The sequence below is a fragment of the Chiroxiphia lanceolata genome, chromosome 4 (genome assembly GCF_009829145.1).
Source record: "Chiroxiphia lanceolata isolate bChiLan1 chromosome 4, bChiLan1.pri, whole genome shotgun sequence".
Lineage (NCBI taxonomy): Eukaryota > Metazoa > Chordata > Aves > Passeriformes > Pipridae > Chiroxiphia > Chiroxiphia lanceolata.
In genome coordinates this window covers 6,538,442-6,559,285 of record NC_045640.1, presented here as the reverse complement: position 1 = coordinate 6,559,285, position 20,844 = coordinate 6,538,442, and the positions used below count along the sequence as shown (strand labels likewise).

Below are 20,844 nucleotides of genomic sequence, written 5' to 3'. Positions count from 1 at the left end.
GAGTTCTCAAAATATGTTCTGCAGCTCAAAATAGCTGGAGCATCATACAGAGAAGTATCAAAAGTGTAAGTAATGTACTGACAGCAGTATCAGACTTTTATGTGGTATTTACACCATCAACATATTTCCCTACAAAAATACTGTTTTCCAGAAACCTAACAGTTATGCTAACAGGAAATAAAATATTTTTAAAGTTTAATTTCAGACATTTCACTCAAAAAGCCATCTAAACGTAACTCAGTTCAGAACTCCAGGACAAGATCCAGCACCTACACAGTCAAAGACAGGCTCTCTTCTGCACATTACTATTTTAAGAGCCCAAACCCCGAGATCTCAGGAGAAGCACTGATTGTACTTACATTTGAACACTGATCTCTTGTTTGAGAGCTCTGTAATATTTCCTGAACGTGGTGATTTAGCTCCTCTTCGATTTCTGAACCTGTTGCATCTGCACATTGCTCTAAAAACTAAAAGGAACAGAATAACAGAAATGGGCACAGCTTTATAGTTATGGTACCATGAACTCCAAGAGGGATGGAGCAATACACAGTACTTGCCCTGTTCAGAATGACTTCAAGATCATAGACAGCATGAAGCAACCCCTTCTCCAGCACCTTCAGCTGACTCAGCAGTAAGTGAACCACGGCTCGAGTACATGTCAGCATGTGACAGTTCAAACAAGAACCTCGGATCAGAAGGTATAATTTCTGGAAAGAAAAGGGGAACAAAAGGTTATCCTGGTAGATTTACTAGCTAGCACAGTAAGCAAGTTGATAGATTTGTTTGGAATTAAAGACAGTGCTACTATAATTGAGAAATTAGACTAATTGTTAATCATAAAGAATCAGACTGCGGAAAAAAAAATCTTTCAACCACACGAACTGATATGCAAAGCATGATCTGTAGATAAACTACTTGCAGGCCACCTACATAACAAATACATGAAACATCTGTCATTTCTACAGCAGCTCTGGGACCAAGGCTGCTCTTACACAGCACAGTGACTACAGCTCATCCCAAAAAGGACAATGTGGTACCCAGAACCCCACACGAGTAAAATGAAACATTCTGGTCACAAGTACCATCAGTGTCCTTCAAGATTCTTCACACAGTCACATCCTCCTCAAGATCTGGGGAATTATCAGTGTTTTTTATTATTTAACATAGCTCTGCACAGAGCCCCAGTGGCCTCAAGGCTTGGAATTACTGCTGCAGGTCAAATCCTTGGTCAAATACAAGTATTCTATTCACAAGCTGGAACAAGACTAGAAATGGGATGTACCTAATCTAACTTTAAAGTGTGTTTTTTTACTCTCAATTAATGCCCTGTGCAGAAGGCAGTAAATGGTGAGATCAGGACTTCAGGAAATTCATCCCAGCTCAGGTTTGTTACAGACTGGATGAATCTCCCTCTGCAAATAGCCCCACTCCTCAGAGTCCAGAAAGAGCTAAAAAGCACAATCAGATTATGCATCTAACTTTCAGAAGACCAAAATAAGGCAAATCCTACCCTTACAACCCAGGATTTCTTTTATATTTAAGAGATGACCTTTTGGAAAAACACCCACATGACACACTCGTGAGAAAGTGCAGTTTGATCATTCCCTGTAGCTTTCAAAACAAGCTTCTAACACCTGTTCCCAGAGATGCACACCAAGTCAAACCTCTGCTCTACAACAGGCATCCCACACACCATGCAAATGCAACACCTGTAAAACTATGAGAACCATATGTCTGAATTTCAGATGCAAGAAATCTTCTTGACAGCCGTTATTTTAAATTAAAATTACTGGTGGATTTCTACACAGCTCAGTACTTTTCAACTATCTGCTGCCACCAAACTTACAACGCTGTTTTCTTTCCTTTACTTGGCACACTGTTGTGTCACTCAGCATATTACTGGACAGGTTGTTGGGTTCTATCCGCACTGATCCATTTTTCTACAATAAATTATCTGAATTAAGAGGACCTACTGGGCAGAATGTACAGCACAGCTATTTGGAGCGAAAACGAGCCCTGAATGCCCAGGAAGCACTTGGAGAACCTAAGCTAAAAGTAGTCCATGTGTAGTAGTTGTTTGAAGGAAATGGTAATTTTTACTGTGCCATCCATTTAATTAAGGCATGAGACCCCGCAGTCAGTGATCAACATTCCCCCTCACTCAATATTGAGTAAAATAATAGTTACACCAAAGTGTGTATTTTCCAAAAGGTCTATTTGTATTTAACTACTATGACACAACAAACCTTTTCTACTACATTTGCTGTTTTTACACTTAGGAGAGAAAACAGATCTTGGCACCTTTACTGTTCTCAAGGACTACAAGTCTGTGACAGCTTGGGCAGCAGCAAGACAACAATTAGTCATACGTACATCGAAGAACAGGGGGTTGTAGACAGTCAGAGGCAGCTCTATGTGGCCAAAATGACCAGGGCAGTTGCTGAAGTTCTGCATGCAAGTTGCACACACTTCCTTGGAGTCTGGAGGTCCCAGAGCCAAGTCGTACAGTCCATTGGCAGCCGGATTCCCCAAATTATCCAGGTACTGAGGGTTCGTTATGGGTTTTACACTCAGTTTCCTGAAGTTGAAAGCAAAGAGTAAAAATCAGCAGCAGCAAACGGCCACATGATGTGCACTTTAATGGTACGGCTACCATTGGCACTTAGTATTCGTGTGATATTTTTTAATCGATGAAAACATCTTTTTGAGGGCACTTTGTGCACAAGGAGTTTCTGCATCACTGATTCCATCGTCTGGTCACACTTAACTCATACTGCAGCAAATATTTCTTTTAAATCTTTAACCATTCTATTAAGAAGTCACGTAATATTAAGAGGTCACACATTCAGCAGCTGTACGATTTTTTTTGTTGATGAAAACATCTTTTTGAGGTGTGCATGCAACGGGAGTTTCTGTATCGCTGATTCCATCGTCTGAGCACAACCATTCACACTGCAGCAAATATTTATTTCACATCTTTAGCCATTCTATTAAAAAGTCACGTAATTTTGTCTGTGTGTGTCCCCTCGAGCTGCGGGACAGTTTGTACAAAACTCAGCTGCCTCCACTCCGGTGGCCCGTGCGGGCCACGGCTCAGCCAGACCACATGTCCCAGCACGCCCCGCGCCAAAGCCCGCCGCGGCCCACCAGCGCCCCGCCGCGGGGCACGCTGGGACTTGTAGTCCTCAGCACATCCGCACGGCAGGGGACGCGCACACATGGCGCCTCACCTGATCTCCTCGGCCGTGTACATCCCGAAGGACACCCCAACCAGCCGCCGCCACGGCACCACTTTTGGAGGCTTCATGGCGAACCAGTGACTCTTTCCCCGACCGACACCTGGTCCCGCTCTCCCGCCGGGGGTGCCGCGCCACTGGCAGCACCACGCGGTCCGAGCGGCGGGGGAGGCGGGGCCGGGCGGCACCACTGCCGTGCAGTGCCGGTACCGCCCACACCCCCCCCGGCGCGGGAGTGGTGCCGCCCCTCTCCCAGAGGGCAGCGCGCGAGAGGCAGCATGGCGGCGCAGCGGGTCGGGGTCGGTTGCTGGCAGCGGGTGCTGTGGCTGAGCCGGCGAGGCCGCCTCCCGGGCGGGCGGGAGAGCTACCGGTGAGGGTCCACCGGGAGGGAACGGCCGGGCGGCGGCGGCTGCACCGGGGAGGAATCGAGAGGCGGAGAGTGAGGGGGGTGTGGGGAGTGAGGCGGGAAAGGCTGCGCAGGCGCTGTGCCGGCGTTCGCAGTCCGCATGCGCGGTGGCACCTGGGGCCGGCATGGCCGGGGCGGCGTGAGGGGAGCGCCTTCCCTGGGGCTCTTCCCTGGGGCTCTTCCCTGCCTTCAGTCGCCTTTCCTGGGAGTCTTCCCTACCTTTGGACGGCTCGGAGCCGGTCTGGCAGAGAGTTTTAACTGATAAGCGTTTCCTAGAGCTGAAAAAGCAGGTGAACACCTCCCCTGCGGAGGCAGGCTGAGGAAATTTGGACTGTTCAGCCTGAAGAAAAGAATGTTGACTGGAGACCTCGTAGCAACCTTCCAGTACCTGGAAAAGCTGGAGAGGGCACTCTTTGTCGGTGACTGTAGTGATAGGACAAGGAGTAATGGGTATAAATTGAAAGAGGGGAAATTCAGATTAGATATTATAAGAAATTCTTCACTGTGAGGGTGGTGAGGCACTAGAACAAGTTCCACAGAGAAGTTGTGGATGCCCCATCCCTGAAAGTGTCCAAGGCCAGGGAGCAACCTGGTCTATGGAAGGTGTCCCTGCCCATGGCAGAGGGGTTGGAACTGGATGAGCTTTAAGATCCATTCCAACCTTAACATCCTATGATTCTGTGAAATCGGTAGGTTTTGTTCAGGGGGTGCCTTAAATGCAAAGGCCCCACTCCACTGGGTGCTCTGTAGGCGAAATATAACTCGCATCTGGGGTGGCAAAATCACACCTAATCAGTTTATGGGACTTCCAGGAGCAGCTGGAATTATACCACTGTGCAGCACAGAACTGTGAATGCACCTTAACAGCACCTCCCTGGGCCAAGGTCAGAGTGGAGGCACTGAGTACCAGAGGTGCAGCAAGGCTTTGGTGTTGGGTTGCTTCATGAGGAAAAAGAGTAAAAGTGTTTTAATAAAAGCCTTAGTTTATGTTAAAAGCAGTTGAATGTGAGTAAGAAAGACTCAGAGCAGTGCTTTGTGATAGACAGAACTGAGTTTATATTAATGTGCCTCGTGCTGTTGGGGTTTGTGTGGTTATGCAGCTCTGTAGAGCTGAACAGGGCTGATTACTCTGCATCACAACTCAGGGCCTTCTGCTTGTGTAAATAGTACTCAGATCTAAAGTATTTTTTAAAAAATACTTTGAATCTGCTTTCAGTTAGATCCTGCCTCTGAAACACAAAGTGTCTTTCCTGATTGATGTTCAGGATTTTCTTTCTAAGCTCCACTCGTTGTACAGAATTCCATTAATCTACTTTTGTCCTATTGTTGTGATTGCCATAAATTCAAAACTCTGATTGTTTTGTAGGTGCTCTTCGAGCAGCACAGCTCTTGGGAAGGCTGTGGACAGTTCAGAAGGTGAGATGTCTTCATTGCTAGTTCCTTGCCTATGTTTTTTGTAATCTCCAAAACAACACAGTGTGTCAGGAGATAAAGAGGATTGGAACACCCTCCTTCCTCTGCTTGGATTTCTTTTCTCCCTGTCTTCATTGTGATTTGAGTAATTTGGTTCCTCACCTCATCACCAGGCAGCTCTCTGCTCCAAGAGCATGAACACAAGACCCTTAAGCTGCCTGCCAGCCTCTGCTACTACTATTGCAATAAATTGTGGCCTACACGAGACTGAGGTTTCCAGCTGGATCAGCTGAAATCATTGATTCTCATAGAATCATTTAAGTTGGAAGAGACCTATAAGATCATTGAGCCCAACGTTTAACCCAGCACTGCCGAGGCCACCACTAAACCACGTCCCCAGGTGCCACATCTGCACATCTTTTAAATCCGTGTGGGAGCAGTGACTCCACCACTGCCCTGGGCAGCCTGTCCGAGTGCCTGGCAAGCCTTTCAGTGAAGAAATTTTTTCTAATATCCAACGTGAACTTCCCCAGGTCCAACCTGAGGCCATTTGCTCTTGTCCTATCACTTGTTACTTGGGAGAAGAGATTGACACCCACAGCAAATGAGGTCAGGATTTCCCTTGGGCATCTGTTTGTTTCTAATGAGCATTTTAATATTGTTTCTCATAGTAACTCAAGAAGAAATTGTGCTCCCCCGAAGGAAAACATGGTGAGTCTTTACTTTTGGAATATCTCTCGACTTGGAAGCAAATCGTTGTTAGACAGCTAAGTGTAAATTTAAAAAAAGGAAAATTCAGGTTCCTGTGTTCCTCGATGCAAAGTCCCACCAGTGGTTTTCCTGATGACTGGGAAGTCTAGGAATATTCTTGACTCTTACTTTCTGTGCAGACTGTGTGTGCTCCCTTCCTCACCTAAACACTTCCATTGGCCTTTCGTTTTTTGCTTAAAAGAACCAAAGTCTGAAGGATCTACAGTTTTGTGTTGTTTTATTTTTCTTGCAAAGACATGTCTTGGAGAGGGCTCTTGAAAGGAGCATTCTGGGGAATTCTTTGTGTGTCTCTTCCCTATGTTCTTTTTTTGATAATGTATTACAAGGGCAGGAGTCATAGCAGGAAACACAGATGCTCTTCTGGTTTTCCTTGAAATCTTTTCTTTTTCCTGGGGTGGTTCCAGAACTGAGACCATTTTTGCAGTTGAATTTTCCCTCCCTTTGTGAGAAGTGTTATTTTCTAAGTGCAGCAAAAGCATTATTTCCTAGAACTGAAAATCGTTATGGGTCAGGACAGTCCTGTGCTCATTCTCCATACAGTGTAACCCACAGCATTCAAAGTCTGCAGCTGAGTATTAACCAAAGCTCCTCTGTGTTTAGGGATAAGCTGGCAGTGCTCCAGACCTTGGCTTCCACCGTGAACAGGGTGAGTAGTTGGTCATGGAAATAGGTTCAGGTTGTCCATCTCATGCAATAGCTTTATGCTGAGGAGGCTCTTAATTTCTACTCTGGCCATAAATGATAGAAGGGACTTTTCCATCTGTTTTTTATGGGATTTTCACTTTTGCTCCACATGTTTTCCTGTGTCTTTAAAGCTTCATTCTCATGCTGAGAGCTGCAGTTGCCAGTGAAAGCTACAGTACTTTAATAAGACTTTTGTTAACATCAGCAGCAAGTTCCTTTACTCGTTCAGCTTCCCAATCCAGAATGCCTCTTCCCAATCTCAGTCCAGAAAGCAAGCCTTGCAAAGTGCAGTGAGTGTCTGCTCTTGCTGGGCAACAGCTGGAAATGCTGTGATGCCATTCTTTAATCTTGTCTATCTTCTGGGAATTCAATCAAAACATACAGGTCTCCTCAGCTTCCCAAGGCTGTTACAGTTGGGGTCCTACCTGATTTGCAGAGCACTTGATGCTTGCCATGTTATAGTTTTGTTGTCACCATGTTAGTCTGCGTGTGTGTGTAAAATGGAAATACTCTTAAAACTATTTCCAAACAGATTAGGCCTTTCTGAATAAGGGAAACTTCTGTAAGATGTGCATCAGGTGGTGGCTATGGTGGAAGTATTTATTGTGCCTTAAATTCCATGAGGCCTGTGAACATAACTGGAAGTCTTTCAATCCTGGGTTCTTCCTACAGGACCCCACTGCTGCTCATTATATATTCCAAGATGACCCTTTCCTTATGCCAAGAAATGCAGCCAATTCTGTAAGTATTTCCTTTCAGATCCTTGATAACTTTCCCCCCACCTTTGTCTAGGCTATGAAGACTCTTATCTAATTGGAGCCTCTGATTACAAAAGAAAATGGAAGTGTCAGATTTTTTCTTCAGAATTTTCTCTCTAAAATGAGAGATGCTTTTGAGCTTGAGGTAGTAGTACAGGATTTGAGATGTGTGGTCTAGAACTGTGTTTCTTGACTAAGCAACAAAGAAGTACAGTGACATTTAAGGAACAGACATACTGACATGAATACCAGAATGTTAACTGGAATGCTGTTAACAGGTATGAGACATACCTGTGATTTTAATAAGTTGAAAACAAAGCATGAGTTTAATGTGATCCCATCAGAATATTCAGAGTTACACAAAATGTTTCTCCTCACTCTTGGCCTTGTAATTTGTGTTTATTCATGTCATTCTCTCTAATTTCTCTGCAGCGTCTGTATTCGTTGTCAAAGGAGTCCGGGAGAAATGCTGCAAAATACATCATTAAGAACTTCCCTCAGTATTTTGACAAGACTTTTGCAGAGCCCAATGTGCCAGTAAGCTTTTTGCTTTTTAATTTTCATTGTATTTGTACTTTGTCAGTGAATTCAGGTGTCAGATTGGTCCAAAGCTAACATAAAAGGATGATTTTGTAAACTGTTTTGCAGACTGCTATGAAAGCAGCACCGTGTTTCTATTATGAAGTGAACTTTTTTCCTTGGGAGTTCAATATCATATCAGGTTCTTGAGACAAAAGTAAGAAGAGCAGTGTTGTTTAGATGGCACAAAAGTGAGGGATGAGGATGTGTGTGGTCCTTCATCAGCAAAAGGACTGCTGTTGTTAGGCTGCAAGCAGTGTATTGGGTGAAGACTGAGGATATTTGGTTAGTGTTTAAGTGATAGTTCAGGCAAGGTTTGAGCTCATGACTAACTTTCACTCTTTGCTTTCAGTGCTTGATGCCTGAGACTCTTGCACCTCAGATTGAAGGAGTGAGTGAGGAAGCTCTGAAGGAGCGTATCCACCTCAGAAGGGTGAAAGAGTCTGTGGACATGTTTGATCAGCTTGTACAAGCAGGTACGTGGTCACCTGCCAGATTCTGCAGTAGAGCTCTGCTTAAATTGTGCCAAAAATATTTCAGTAGCTGTCACAGGCTGTGGGGACAGTTTTCTGACTGTGTTTCTGCCTTTCACAACCAACTCTGGTCTGGCAAAGTGGTTCTCTAGAGTTATTGGAGAATAATCCAATCTTAGCCACTGCTTCTCTTGTGTGTCACTTTGGTGATAGGGAGAACAACTGATTTCTTGAACAGGAAGCAGATGAAATCGTTTTCCTATGTTGGTTTTAAATCTGTTTCATAGAAAGTGAAATGCATGAAATGGTCTTCACAGCAAAGTGTATCCCAGGAGAAGTTATGTAAAGCAGTAGAAATTTCAGATGTTGTTTTGGTCTTGTGCTGCCTCACAGTTCTGGCTACCAGCTGCCACTTCCCTCTCCCACCTGATCAGGAAAACTCTACCCTTTCAGTGGCTTCAGCAGAAAAACAGATACTCTTAAGTCAGGGTTAAAATTGTCTCCTGTGATGAGTGGGTTCATGACAGTACTGTTGTCACACCCAGTGTTTACAGACTTGCTAGAGAATGTCCTTGTGTTGAAAGAGAGCAAAGTGGTGTAACTGGGTGCCCACATTTTTTCTGATATGGCTGCAGAATGTGCTCTTTATTTTCTCTGTGACTGTCGTAAATCCTCGTTTTCTAAAGGTACCCCTGTATCTCTGGAGACCACAAACAACCTTTTAGATTTGTTATCCTTCTATGGAGATGAAGAATCTACTTCTGAAAAGGAGGAAGAAGCAAAAGAGGATTTGGAAGAACCAGAGGTATGAAAAACCTCTTGGTCTCTAATAATTTGTTTCCATACGCAGTGGGAGCGTATCAAGATGATGTCAAGTTTTTTGTACTTTGACAACTTGCCTGGTAGATGGTTTGAGGTGGGTCAGATGCAGTCAGCATTCCCAGAAGATAAGTGTTATAAAAAGCCAGAGTCTGACCTAGTAACAACAGTAGCTGATGTAAAACTGAACTAAGTAGATGAAACCTTGTCTTGGCTTAGTTCTTCTGAGCTGTGCTTAAATAACTGTTTCTCCCTGACAGCCTTGTTTTTACAGCTGCCTGCAAAGAAGACATCTAGTAACTCTAGTGCAGATCACCTAGGTAATTTTCTTCCAGTCTGAGCCGTGTTGACTGGATTTTAATGAAGTTGAGGGCTCCTTGTGTGACATCAGAGTATCAGGTTGCAGGAGACAGTAGTAGATGTGCTGTCTCTGGGAAGAAAGGGTTCTACAGAGTATTTGCTCTAGTTTAATGATTCCCACCAACTCCACAAACACATGTAATTTATCATGTTAGTATGTTTAATAACATAAATGTTCTTATCTAGTTACTGCTTCCTGAACATTCTAATAGAAAATATAATAGAAGTTATTTTTATGTAACCTATTAAAAAAACACTTTTGGTAATATAAATTGCCGGTGAACTTCTGTGTTGTTGCCAAATCTAGTCATTTGATGTTTAATCACAATTTTGAGCTCTGAGAAACTTATTTCTACAAAAATCTCTCCAGGTGAATGCTTCAGAGCAGAAGGCTCCAAAGAGACAATTCCAAAGAGGTTCGCAGTCATCTGGCCCTAGATGGAGGTATAGAAAATGTTGCCAATATTCCCGTATTCAGTGGGTTGTGCACATGCATCATTGTTACTAAAACAGAGTTCAGGTCTTCAGCAGCCCATATTCACAGGTGTTACTTGTTAAATACATCTGTGTTAAAGTGTTGATGGAAATCTGATGGTTGTAGAACAGCTCAAAGTATCACAAGTAATTTGGTATTTGACTGTCAGCCACTGGGGGTACAGCCCCTTGTTTTACTCTGCATGTTGAATCCTTTTCGTAAAGTTATCCTTTATTTCATTCTTCAACATTTGGCTTATTCCTTGATTCTAGGGAGAACAACCATGCTGAGAGGATATTTAAAATAATGCCAGAGAGGAATGCACACTCCTATTGCACAATGATCCGTGGGATGGTGAAGGTAAAGTTATTCTTCAGTGCTGAGGGATTTTTTTCAGCTCGTGAAATCTCAGTCATAGAGGTTCTTTATTTTTATTGTCTTTTTCAGCATGGGGCTGCTTCTAAAGCTTATGACATGTACATAGACATGCTGAATGAAAGGCACAAGGGTGAGTGTCTCCTGGTTCTTTGTGATCTCCTAAGTACCAGAACCCCGTGTTGGGTCCGTGAGTGTTTGTCCCTTGGCAGTGATGATTGGCGCAGGGGTACGGACCTCAGCTGGATCATGGGAGCTGAGTGCAGACTGGTGGTTTCAGTGCAGCTGGCATGTGGCTGGCTCACTGCAAACAGGTCTGCATGAGACTTTGCCAAAATCTGAGCCATGTTGGAATAAGCTGTTTTCCTGTAGACTTAATAAATTGTCGGTTAAAGTGGATTATCTTACATTTTTCCAGCTGATGTGCACACCTTCAACGCACTGATCAGGGCAGTCCCATATCTAAAGGAGAGGTTCATAGAAAGATGGGAATTAGCCAAGGTAAGGAGAGTAGAGCAAAAGAGGTGGGGAAGGGGCAAGAGTGTAGGATCTGGGTCTGCTTTACCATTAAAATTTTGCAGTTGTTAGAAAAGCAAGAGCTTTGTCCCAAAATATTAATTTCTGCTGTAAAGAAAGTTCTCTAGTTTAAATATAAAAGCCAACCGTGGAGGAGTGGCAAATGTACAAAATCCAGCCTTGCCCTTGCAGAGTGGTTTGCCTTGTGAGAACATACCTGATCCAAGAACTGCTTGGACAGAAAGTAACTGAGGAAATTACCCTGGGAGATAAAATAAACAAACAATTTCAGATGAAAGATCTTTGAATTCATGGTGTTGTGATTAAAATGGAATTTTGAGGGATAACATATGGGACTCTAGTTTTAATGACATAAGATCAGTAAGGAGAAGTACTGTGTAGCTATAAAAATTTCCTTGATGTTCAAGACACGATTCTCCAAGATCTGATCCTCTGTAATGTTGTAGCCTTGGGTTCTGGTCAAAGTAACTAAAAATCAGACAGTACTCCCTCAATAAATGATCAGTTAAAGCAAAGTTGGTCACCTGAAGGGGATGAGAAGGACTAGGTTGAGGAAATATGTATAACCTGTCTGAAAGCTGAACTGCAGTCTGTAACATGTGAAGCACTAAGGATTTGGGTATTTTTTTTTTTTAAGGAATTCCTGACTCACATGGCCCAACAGGAAGTGCAACCAAATCTGCTAACTTTTAATGCTTTACTGAAGACTCTGAGAAGATGTGGTGGTGTGGGCAGAAATATGTGTTTAATGGTATTGAAGGAAATGGAAGCACTTGATATAGGTAAGAGAACCAGAATATTTATTATATTCAGTGGTTATTATATTCCAGTGCCAACTGCAGGATGGAATAGTTAAGTAGCACGCAACACAGGAATTCCTGGTTGGAGGGAAGATGTACTTCACAAGCCACCCAAGCCAGTTCAGGTCTATATAGCTGCATCTCTACAGAAAAAAAGCTTTTGATCTAGATAATGTTTTTTGATTTGAAATACATGCTGCAAAAACCGAGGAAATATCTGCACAACTGATTTGATGTCCTGTGGAGTGTACTGGGCCCCAGTAATGTGCTTCTTGGTAGGCTAAAGACACATTCATGAGCAGAAGGGGAAGTAGCTAAAGAAGTATTTTTTGTTTTAATTTAGAGCAGGGGAGCCTGGCTGCTCCCCCCATAGAAATGGAATGTTCTAACTGGTGATCCACTTAGATACCATCTCTCCCAGTTGGGTGTACATGAGGTCTCTGCTCCAGCATTAGGGTGGACGGGGAGAGATACTTGAGTAAATTTATGCATGCCTGACTGTGAGGGAAGAGACTGAATTAGAGTCAGGCACAAAGCTGAACCAGGAATGATGAAGTAACTTCAGTGTTTTTGCTTTTCAGAGCCCAGCCTTGCGACGTACGATCATCTCCTCTCGCTATTTTACAGGGGCGGTACGTGCGATACCGGCTTGTCCAGGGATGTGTCTTGCCCAGCATCTGCTTTAAATGCTTTCCAAATGTCACGGGTGATTGATTTATGGATTAAAAGACAAGCTCTTACATGTGTGGTCTTAGTGTTACCTGTGCAGCCTGATTCTGCTTGGATGGAAAAAAAAGCTACAGAGGATGATGAGCTCGTACAGGGAGGAAATGCTACCCAGTCTCGGTGGGGGCTGGATCTGACCCCAGCGTGTGTGATTTCATGGACTGTGCTAGGCACAGGGATGAAATTGCACCGGGATTCTCTTTCTGCAACAGTTCTGTGCACTGGAGCTGTAGTGAAAAATCGCTGTGTTAGAAAGCAGGAGCCCAACTGTTCAAGACTCCGTGCCCACAGAATATTGGCTATAGGAAGAGAAAAGGCACAGTAGTGTAACTGCAGTCCTTGTGTTTTAAGAAACATAAAGGAACTGCTCTAGAGTCTCTCTGGGTTTGGTTGTGGATTTTTTTGGTTTTGTTTTTTACCCTTTTAAATTTTTTTGTTTGTTCATTAAATGCTTTGCTTTTCGCAGTGCAACCTTCTAAGAGACAAACTTCCAGGCCTATTTAATTCCTTGCTAGAAAGCACTTTTCTCTTTCTAAATCTGCCCCATTCAGCTCTGGAAATCTGGCAATAGTAGGGCAAATCTCAGAGCACACAAAGCTGCAGCTGGTGTGGAGCACCAGCACCAGGGGAATCATGACACTTGTTTTAAATCATGTTACTTGTTTCCATTTCCATGTTGTATTTGCAGGCTGATGCTCTTCACTAAGGAAGTGATTGGCACAACTGAGATGTGTTGCTTTGTCTCTTTGTCCCACAGTTGATCTTCCCCAATCAGGCATCATCTCTGAGGTGTTAGATGAGGTTGAAAAGAGAAGTTTCACTCCCCAGGACCCTGATGATGGTAAGGTCTTCCATGTATCTGACAATCTGCATTGGGTAAGCTTGGGTGAAAAGATACCTATGAATTTCAGGTAGCTTTACTCAGCTAGGAAAAACGCATGCACCTTGCTTCTCAGTCCCTTCTGATACCCTTTGGAGACAAAGAAGGACAAATTCCAGTGCCAGAAATCGTGCTGTGCATTGGTGCACTAGCTTCTGTGTGGAAGTAGGAGTGTAATCCATGTGAATGAGGATTTGGGCTCCATAGAATTAAAAAACCCCCAAGGCTATCTACAAGATTAGTTTAAGGAGGAACATCAGGTAGCAGCTTCATGATACACATCTGGTGAATGGCAGGTTTTTGTTGTAGTGTGGTGTGAGTTTTTGTATTCTAGTTCTTCCTAATCCTTTTCAGAAAATGTCAGGAAATAAAACTTCATGGAAAACTGAAGCATGGGTCTGTAGAAGGGGTATTAGGTAATTCTACCAGCTTTTATTTTTTTTTTTTGGTCTTTGGAAAGAATCATGGAAATAGGCAGAATGTTGTACACCTTTGTTTGCTTCTCTCTGCTATGTGCGTTACACTGTTTCTTCCTCTGCTCTAAGCTGTTTCCAGAAGGATATAAAACCCACCCAACTCCTGCCACAACAAAGTTTCTGCCTAGAAAGTGAAAACCTCTGCTACAGTGCCAAACTGAGTTACAAATTGAGCTTTCTAATTGAACATGTCTGTCCTCTGGGGGGGTGGGTTAATGAGCTGCCGTATGTCTCCTTGGAAGTTTGAAGCTAACAGACTGTTTTCTCCTTTTCAGCCAACTTTTTTTCCACTGCCATGCAAGTGGTAAGTGCCTCTTCCCTGCCATCAGAATTCCTTAGAGTTCTCCAGCTGTTTAAGAATTGCCTGTGAGTTTTTCCACCCTGTCATACAAGGCTGAGCTCTCAGTATCTCCCATTTTCATCTGTTTTCATCATTTCTTGTAACTTTCCCCCATAATTCTGCAGTTCTCGGCCTGATCCCTTCCAAATTGGTAACTTGCACACCTGTGATGAATGTGTGTACCCTTGTGAAAGTGAGTCTCAGAGGGATGTATGGAGTGATATATTTTTATCTTTAAAATCCAACTGGTTTGTTGCAGTGCTGTGATCTTAAGGATATCAAGCTTGCCTATCAGTTAAATGAGACTATGGCAAAAGGAGACAACTGGAAATTCTTGGATGTGGACCGGTTAAATGGCTACTGGTGAGTGAAGTGCAGCTTATGTTCAGCATCTTGTATTGTCAGCTTGAGTACAAACTAGGATTTGAACATGGAACACCGGGTGGTTATTGCATGTGCAGCTTGGGAATTGGGTCCCTCCTAAGAACAGTGATTCCTTAGGATTTATTTTCGGTTTTCAAACTTGTCTTGGAGCATCAGTTTATCTCAATACCCATCCAGCAGTTAGATCAACCAGTTGTATTTTCTACAGTCCTTTTGTGCAGTTAGGATGGCAGCTTAGGAGGTAACACCAAAATAGCATAATTTCTTAGTGTGGGGACATTTTCCTAGTCAATGCAGTGGATCAAGGACCAAGGCTTGTGTTGTGACCTTGACAAGTAACAAGGTTAATTTAGTTCAGTTCTTAAAGTGCTTCTTAACCAGAGGTTGTATTTGACAGACTCACATAGCTCAAACCTGGCATCAGGCAGGGAGATGGCTTTTTTTTTTTAAGATCTTAAAATGAAGTGGTCTAACTTCTGATTAGTTCTGCTAGTTATATAGTGTCAGCATTAAGTTCTCTCATAAAAAATGCTGCTGCTTTTCTGATTGTGTGGAGTGTTGAAATCACCCAGTGAAACTTCCCTGGTCTGCAATACAAGTCTGATCAGCACACCATCATTTGCTAGTGTTTCTCTAATCATTACTGAATTAGGACATTCTGTCTCTCCTCTAGGTCAAAGTTCTTTTCTTTGTTGTGCATGATGGAACAAGTTGAGGTTGTGTGGAAGTGGTACAAGGAAATGTCGCCTTCGGTAAGTGTGTGCTGGGCTGAATGAGCTTCAGAGCTTTAGTCTGGAGAAATGGAGCAGTTACAGGTGACTGAAATGATTCTCTTCCTTCATCAGCTCTTCTATCCAACTCCTAAAAATATATTGGACCTCCTTCAAGCACTGGATGCAGCCAACCAGCTGGAATTGATCCCTTCAGTCTGGGAAGGTTAGTGATGGCCACATGGACAGTTTGTTTGACAAATGTCAGGAGCAGTGCAAAGTGGGAGTGGGTTTGGGAAACTTCCCTTTGCTCAGAGTAGCCATGATAAGGTGCACTGGAATGAGGGATGTTATTCCTTAGTGCAGTGGTGAGGCTGTTGTATTAAAGGCAGAACCAATAGCACAGACTGTCCTAGAGATCATGGCTGTGTCAGTGCAGTGTCAGTGTCCTGGGAAACTGAGTGCTTACAGAGAGTAGTACTTCAACCAGCAGCCCAGGTTTATCTTGTCTAAATTATTTTCTTGTTTTTTGCCCCTTAAAAAGAGGAGACAATAAAGCAGATACAGGTTTAGCACACAGAAAATATCCAACTGTCACCAACACTGAGGGGACAGATGGTTCTTTTAGGAATCCTTGGCGGAATGATGACAGCACTAATTTGTAGTTACAATTAAAGCTTTATTTTCTTAAAAGGATTTTTTGATAAACATAGCACAGAATCTGTAATCAGAACAGCACAGGATTTCTATAAGCAAAATCAGTGCAGTGCAATTTTACAGATAGTAAAGGACAAAATTATATAGCGACCCTTGGCCTGGGGTATCTAATCACCTGGACCCTCTGCAGATCAGGTCAAATCTTAATTCTACCAACTGCTGCCTTTCTCTAAACAGATGTGAAACAGTTGGGGTTTACCAGGAAACAAGAGCTGTTGGAAGAGTTCTTGTCTTTGATGAGCAGGGACCAGCACCCAGATGAGGTAAGGAAGCTGATGTGGTTTAACCCCTGTGAACAGCTGAGCACCACACAGCTCACTCCTCTCCAGTGGGATGGATGGTGGAAGGAACTGGGACTGTAAAAGTACAAAAACTCAAGGAGCTCATTCACCACTTCCCACTGCAGGGAGGTGTTCAACCATCCCCAGAACAGCCAGGCTCCTGGAAAGCTCAGGTGTAATAACTCTGTGTTACCAACATACTTTTCATCCCAAATCCAAAACACAGCCCCGTAGAAGCTACTGTGAAGAAATTTACCTATAGAGAAACCTCAAATTAACACAGAGGAGGATCACTTCCTTAACAAGGTTTGGGAAGTAATCCAGCCCAACCAGCCAAATCTCTGGGGAAGCACTTGGCAGAATTCAGGGATTTTTGCCAAGGATTTCACTGCAGTAACTGGCTTCTCAAGCTGCAGAGTGTTAAAGGCAGGCAGATGTGTACTGCAGAATCCTGTAAGTACCAGCTGTCCCTGCAAAGCCACCTTGGATCTTGCCTAGTGGGGACAGTTGCCCTGACAGAAGTGAAAGATTGTTCTCACTGCTGCTAATTCCCAAATTTAAATCACATACGGAGCAAACCTGTAGGAGAAATTGCACTGAAATGGTTACACTAATTCTAGAGGTTTGGGGATTAACAGCACAATATTTCCCCAGATTCAGCTGGTGTTTGCCAAGTGTGCTGAAGACATCAAAGCTGCCCATGAGCCTGCTGGGAGGGAGCAGCTCCCATTGGAATGGACAGGCAGCGCTCTGGGAAATGTGGTGGTGCTGTTCTCCAGGGCTGGGAGGACCCAGGATGCTTGGTAGGTGTGGGCTGTGTGAGCTCTTGGCCTGCTGACACTGTGACTCAAGGCTTGATCACAAAAATCAAAAGCTGAAGACTGATTGCCTTGGAATGCTAGTGCAGGCAAAGAGAGGGCATAAATCCTGCTGGGATTGTTCATTCTTGGCACCAGGTTACAGTTGTCTGTCTCAGAAATGGTTTAGAAGTTAATGTAGTAGCTGGTGTAGAGCTTCATACAGCTGCTTATGGCAAGGTGGGGGTTGATTATCACTTCCCTGAGTGCTGCTGATTGCCCACAGCTTCCCATTCTCTGATTTTTTGGAACTCTTTGGATTTCAAACTACTAAAGAGATTAATTAGTTTAATTAGAATTAACCCTAATTAAACTCTAAAGAGACTGTTTTTTAGAGCTCTCCAGTACCTAGAATTTACTGTCCTACATGCTCTGAACTTGGAATGGAAATAAAAATACCCAGCCTCCAATTTAAGGTTTGAGCTATTTTAAATAGAGATGTTCCCTTTGCACTGATTTATTTAAAACAAAGAAGTGGCAAGTACCCTTCTAAAAATATGTAATATTTTAAAGGAAACTTGCCACCAGCTGCATTTTCTATGTATTCTGCACTAGTTTTAGATATTCTGTGTTAAAATAATCAATGAAGTTAGCTGGTACAGATTGCACCTGCAAGAATATGGCATGGGCTCCTTTCAGATCTATGGGGAATATTTCATGAATTTAAGCTTACTTGTGTTTAGATGGAGGCTCATCCAAGAGATTTAATACCTGTCTGTTCCTGTGTTATGTGGGTTTTTTTAATTATTATTTCATTTTCTTTTGAATAGGAACATGATGGAGCATTTCCAGCAAGCCAATAGGATTCCCACGTAAGTACCTTTGGGTTCTTCAGGTACTGAGTGTCCCATTTGGCTGAGATCCTGCATTTCTGTTAGAGAATCATGGAACAGTTTGGATTGGAAGGGACCTTTAAAGGTCAGGTAGTCCAACCCCCAGTAATAACTGACAGTAGTGGTCCATTTGCTTCCAAAACATGAGTGTCTGTCTCTGTGAGCATGGCTGTTTATCCAACAGATATATTCCAAGACCTTTCTGTCTCAAAACATGTTGAAAAGTAAAGTGGGAGGGGGTTAAGTGGTTGGCCATTGAGATGTCAGAGAATGAAGCTCTGGGCCATGCAGAGCCAATGAACTCAGCAGAACAGATCAGTCTGAGCAGGACTCTTGAGAAGATCTGGTTTCCCATGTGCTCAAAAAAAATCCACTGTGCTCTTAACCAAGCACAGGTGCTTCAGAGGTGCCTGGGTTCCTGAAGACAAGTTTATCAAGTCAAATCCTAAATCTTAGGTGGTTTCCTGTTAGGCTACAACAGTTCGCTTGTCTCAAGATTTTGAGGGGGGAAAATCTGTTTGAAGTAGAACACAATTTCTAAGGAATAGTAATGTGTTTTGTATGGGTGGGTTTTTTAACATAAAAATTTAAAATTGGAGCTTGCCCAAGTGAACACCACGAGTGTGTGTGGCACCAAGGGCCACACACCTAGTGTCACTCAGTGCCTGCCCTGTTCTGCTAGGACAGGAGTTCCCAAACTCACCACATTGGTACAGGGTGAAGGCTGAGGTGAAATTCCAGGCAGGAGCTGAATTGGGCTGGTTGAATGATCTGAAAATGTCACCTCCGCTCCCTGTCTAAAGCACAGGCTGTAAGTTAATGGCCACCTCACATGGGACCCAATGAACAGTCACCTGTGCCTTTGCTTTTGCAGTGACAAGGTGATGGACGAGTTCCTGAGCTGTGCTAAACAAACCAATTGCCCGGATGAGGCCATTAAGTTGGTAAAGCTGGCGGCTTCCCTCGGCCTGCCTTCGTCCCAAAGGCTCAAAAGCAGAACAGAGGAGGAGTTTGAACTCTCTGAAGCACAGAAGTAAGTTGGAGCACTTCATGTTACTGCTGAAGGGGGTAATTCCTGTGGAAAGATTTCTCTGACAAGGGAGCAGAGAACTGCCTTCAGGATGATGTGCTGGTGTGTTGAGGGGACTGAAACGGCTCCTCAGTTTTTGATTCCATGCTGTATCCACCCACCTAGGTGGGAAGGGAACTTTCCATGATGGGGAGTTAGCCTTGTCCACTGCTCAGACTTGCTATTACCTTTCTTTCCCAGAATCTTTCCCTACCTGGGTCTGTCCAGCTCAGAGATGCTGCCACAGCCTAGTAAAGGCAGGGGGGTGGTACAGGAGGGCCCTGCACTGGCCCCCAGGTTCTGAGGGTCATGGTCACCTCTGGCCAGGCACCACTGCTCAGTGCTGAGCTGCTGCAGCCAAGCTCAGATGATGGACTGAGCCTTGAGGGACCACAGTTTGGAGCCTGTTCTGGTCCAAGGGAATAAATAAAGAGAAGCCCAGCAGCTGGCCCAGAACTTTGGAGGTAACTGAAGTAGTCTGCTTTTCCAAGAGAATGTGGATGTGCTTCCACCAAATGCTGGGTGGGCCTGTCCTTTGAGGACAATAGGCATCAGACAGCCCATCATGTTCTCCTTGGGGGGTGTTTGCCCTGTGTTTTGGATTTCTCTTTTCAAGCAAAAGTCACAACTGTTTACTGAATGTTTTATATCACAGGAAGACCTTGGAGAGCATCAAGTGGGACAGTGACAGCAGTGACAGTGACAGCAGCGACAGTGACAGTGACCGGGAGTAGCTGTCCCTCTTGCCTTCCTTGGGAAAACTGGGAGCAACCACTGCTGTGACGCCAGGAGGCTTCTGTGAAGAGTGGAATTCCTGAAGGAATGGCTTCTGGAAGGTGCTGCGGCACTGCTGAGCACCGGGAATGTTCTGATACGGGACCTGCTTGGAAAGACACATTGTCCTTGTTGGAGCAAGCGAGGAACTGTCCTGTTAAATCTTCATGGTCACTTGGGACACAGCGTGGGCTGCACCCAGTCTCCTCCACAGCACACCTGCATGGGCTGGCTCCTGCCTGTGAGAACAGCATCACTGAGGTACCAGGGGCTGCAGGAACAGGGGTGCTGTGCATCCTGGAGGCTGCTCAGCAGGTGCAAGACTTCCTCTGGGCCTCTTATGACTTGACCCTGCACCAGATTTAATTCATTTCCATCTAACTTAAATGAACTTCTTCAATATGGAGTTTATTCTGTATGTGAACACTGCAGTTAATGCAATACTCATCACTTGTGGTGTTATTCCTCATCATTTCGGTGTTTTGGGACAGGCTTTGGACTGTAGATGTTAAACTACACTTTGTACAGCTGGAGCCTCTGTCTTAATAAATGGCTGACATTAAAGCTGGCCATGTTCTGATAATCCCTTGAGCAAAACTGGTGAAAGTGAAGTTCATGCAGAACAGAGAACTAAAGCCAAGAAGGTCACTGGGAAGAAATATGGCAGTGCTGTGCCATTAACTGGCCCTCACAGCATTGTGCTGCTCAGCTTGAAGGGTTTTTTTAAGGTAATTATTGTGAATAAAGCAAAGGATTGCTCCTGAGAGAATTACACCATATTCTGGTGAAAAGTAATCAAGATTTAATTCTGTTTGTGAAATATAAAACCTTCATGGGGATGATGCTGCAGGTGTAGAGTCAAGAGAAAGGGTTTCCAAGGGTGGTGATAATGCTTTGTGCTTTATCCTACCAACAATTTAAAACTGGGAACAAGTAGACAAAGCTCCAGTTCCTCATTTCAGCAAGTTCTAAATTGATCAATCTCTCTTCACTGATGGTAAGAATTAGGGGAAAAGTAAGAGAAGGAAGGAAGGAGCTTGGTTTTTATCTGAACTCTCATGGTTGAACCAAGTCTGGCTTCCTGGTAGAAATAGCTGGTGTTCTAAAACTA

At 43.9% G+C, this 20,844-nt stretch overlaps 2 protein-coding genes and 1 non-coding gene across 4 annotated transcripts in view; 2 read left to right on the top strand and 1 right to left on the bottom strand.

Moving 5' to 3' along the window:
- The window catches only part of POLR1A (RNA polymerase I subunit A), a 29,596-nt gene extending 26,190 nt beyond the window's left edge, over nt 1–3,406 (bottom strand). The window contains 4 exon segments of the mRNA XM_032685470.1: nt 360–467; nt 558–707; nt 2,374–2,578; nt 3,231–3,406. Coding sequence (XP_032541361.1) covers nt 360–467; nt 558–707; nt 2,374–2,578; nt 3,231–3,307 — 540 coding nt within the window. The 5' untranslated portion in view covers nt 3,308–3,406.
- Nucleotides 3,407–3,487: 81 nt separating this feature from the next.
- On the top strand, nt 3,488–20,297 carry PTCD3 (pentatricopeptide repeat domain 3). 2 transcript variants are annotated; one of them, XM_032685756.1, is made up of 24 exons: nt 3,488–3,606; nt 5,009–5,058; nt 5,727–5,766; nt 6,427–6,472; nt 7,183–7,251; nt 7,701–7,805; nt 8,200–8,323; nt 9,007–9,125; nt 9,870–9,943; nt 10,247–10,334; nt 10,422–10,482; nt 10,768–10,850; nt 11,524–11,668; nt 12,268–12,318; nt 13,170–13,253; nt 14,044–14,072; nt 14,368–14,471; nt 15,166–15,244; nt 15,338–15,428; nt 16,097–16,182; nt 16,855–17,003; nt 17,828–17,869; nt 18,765–18,923; nt 19,615–20,297. In XM_032685756.1, exons 1-24 carry the CDS (start codon nt 3,515–3,517, stop codon nt 19,691–19,693), a joined length of 2,049 nt encoding a protein of 682 aa, XP_032541647.1. In that variant the 5' UTR covers nt 3,488–3,514; the 3' UTR covers nt 19,694–20,297. The 2 variants fall into 2 exon arrangements, with proteins under 2 accessions (XP_032541647.1, XP_032541646.1); XM_032685755.1 differs by lacking the exon at nt 3,488–3,606 and adding an exon at nt 3,944–4,092.
- Nucleotides 10,555–10,696, top strand: LOC116786510. The gene has a single exon (XR_004356978.1). It is a non-coding gene; the product is annotated as a small nucleolar RNA SNORD94 (small nucleolar RNA).
- Nucleotides 20,298–20,844: the final 547 nt, after the last annotated feature.

Bases quoted from the DNA above. Each gene is read 5' to 3' on its own strand.
- PTCD3 (XM_032685755.1), top strand. From the start codon at position 3,995: ATGTTGACTGGAGACCTCGTAGCAACCTTCCAGTACCTGGAAAAGCTG. The intron at 4,093-5,008 runs GTATAAATTGAA...ATTGTTTTGTAG, and splicing joins GATAGGACAAGGAGTAATGG to GTGCTCTTCGAGCAGCACAG. The intron at 7,806-8,199 runs GTAAGCTTTTTG...CTTTGCTTTCAG, and splicing joins TTGCAGAGCCCAATGTGCCA to TGCTTGATGCCTGAGACTCT.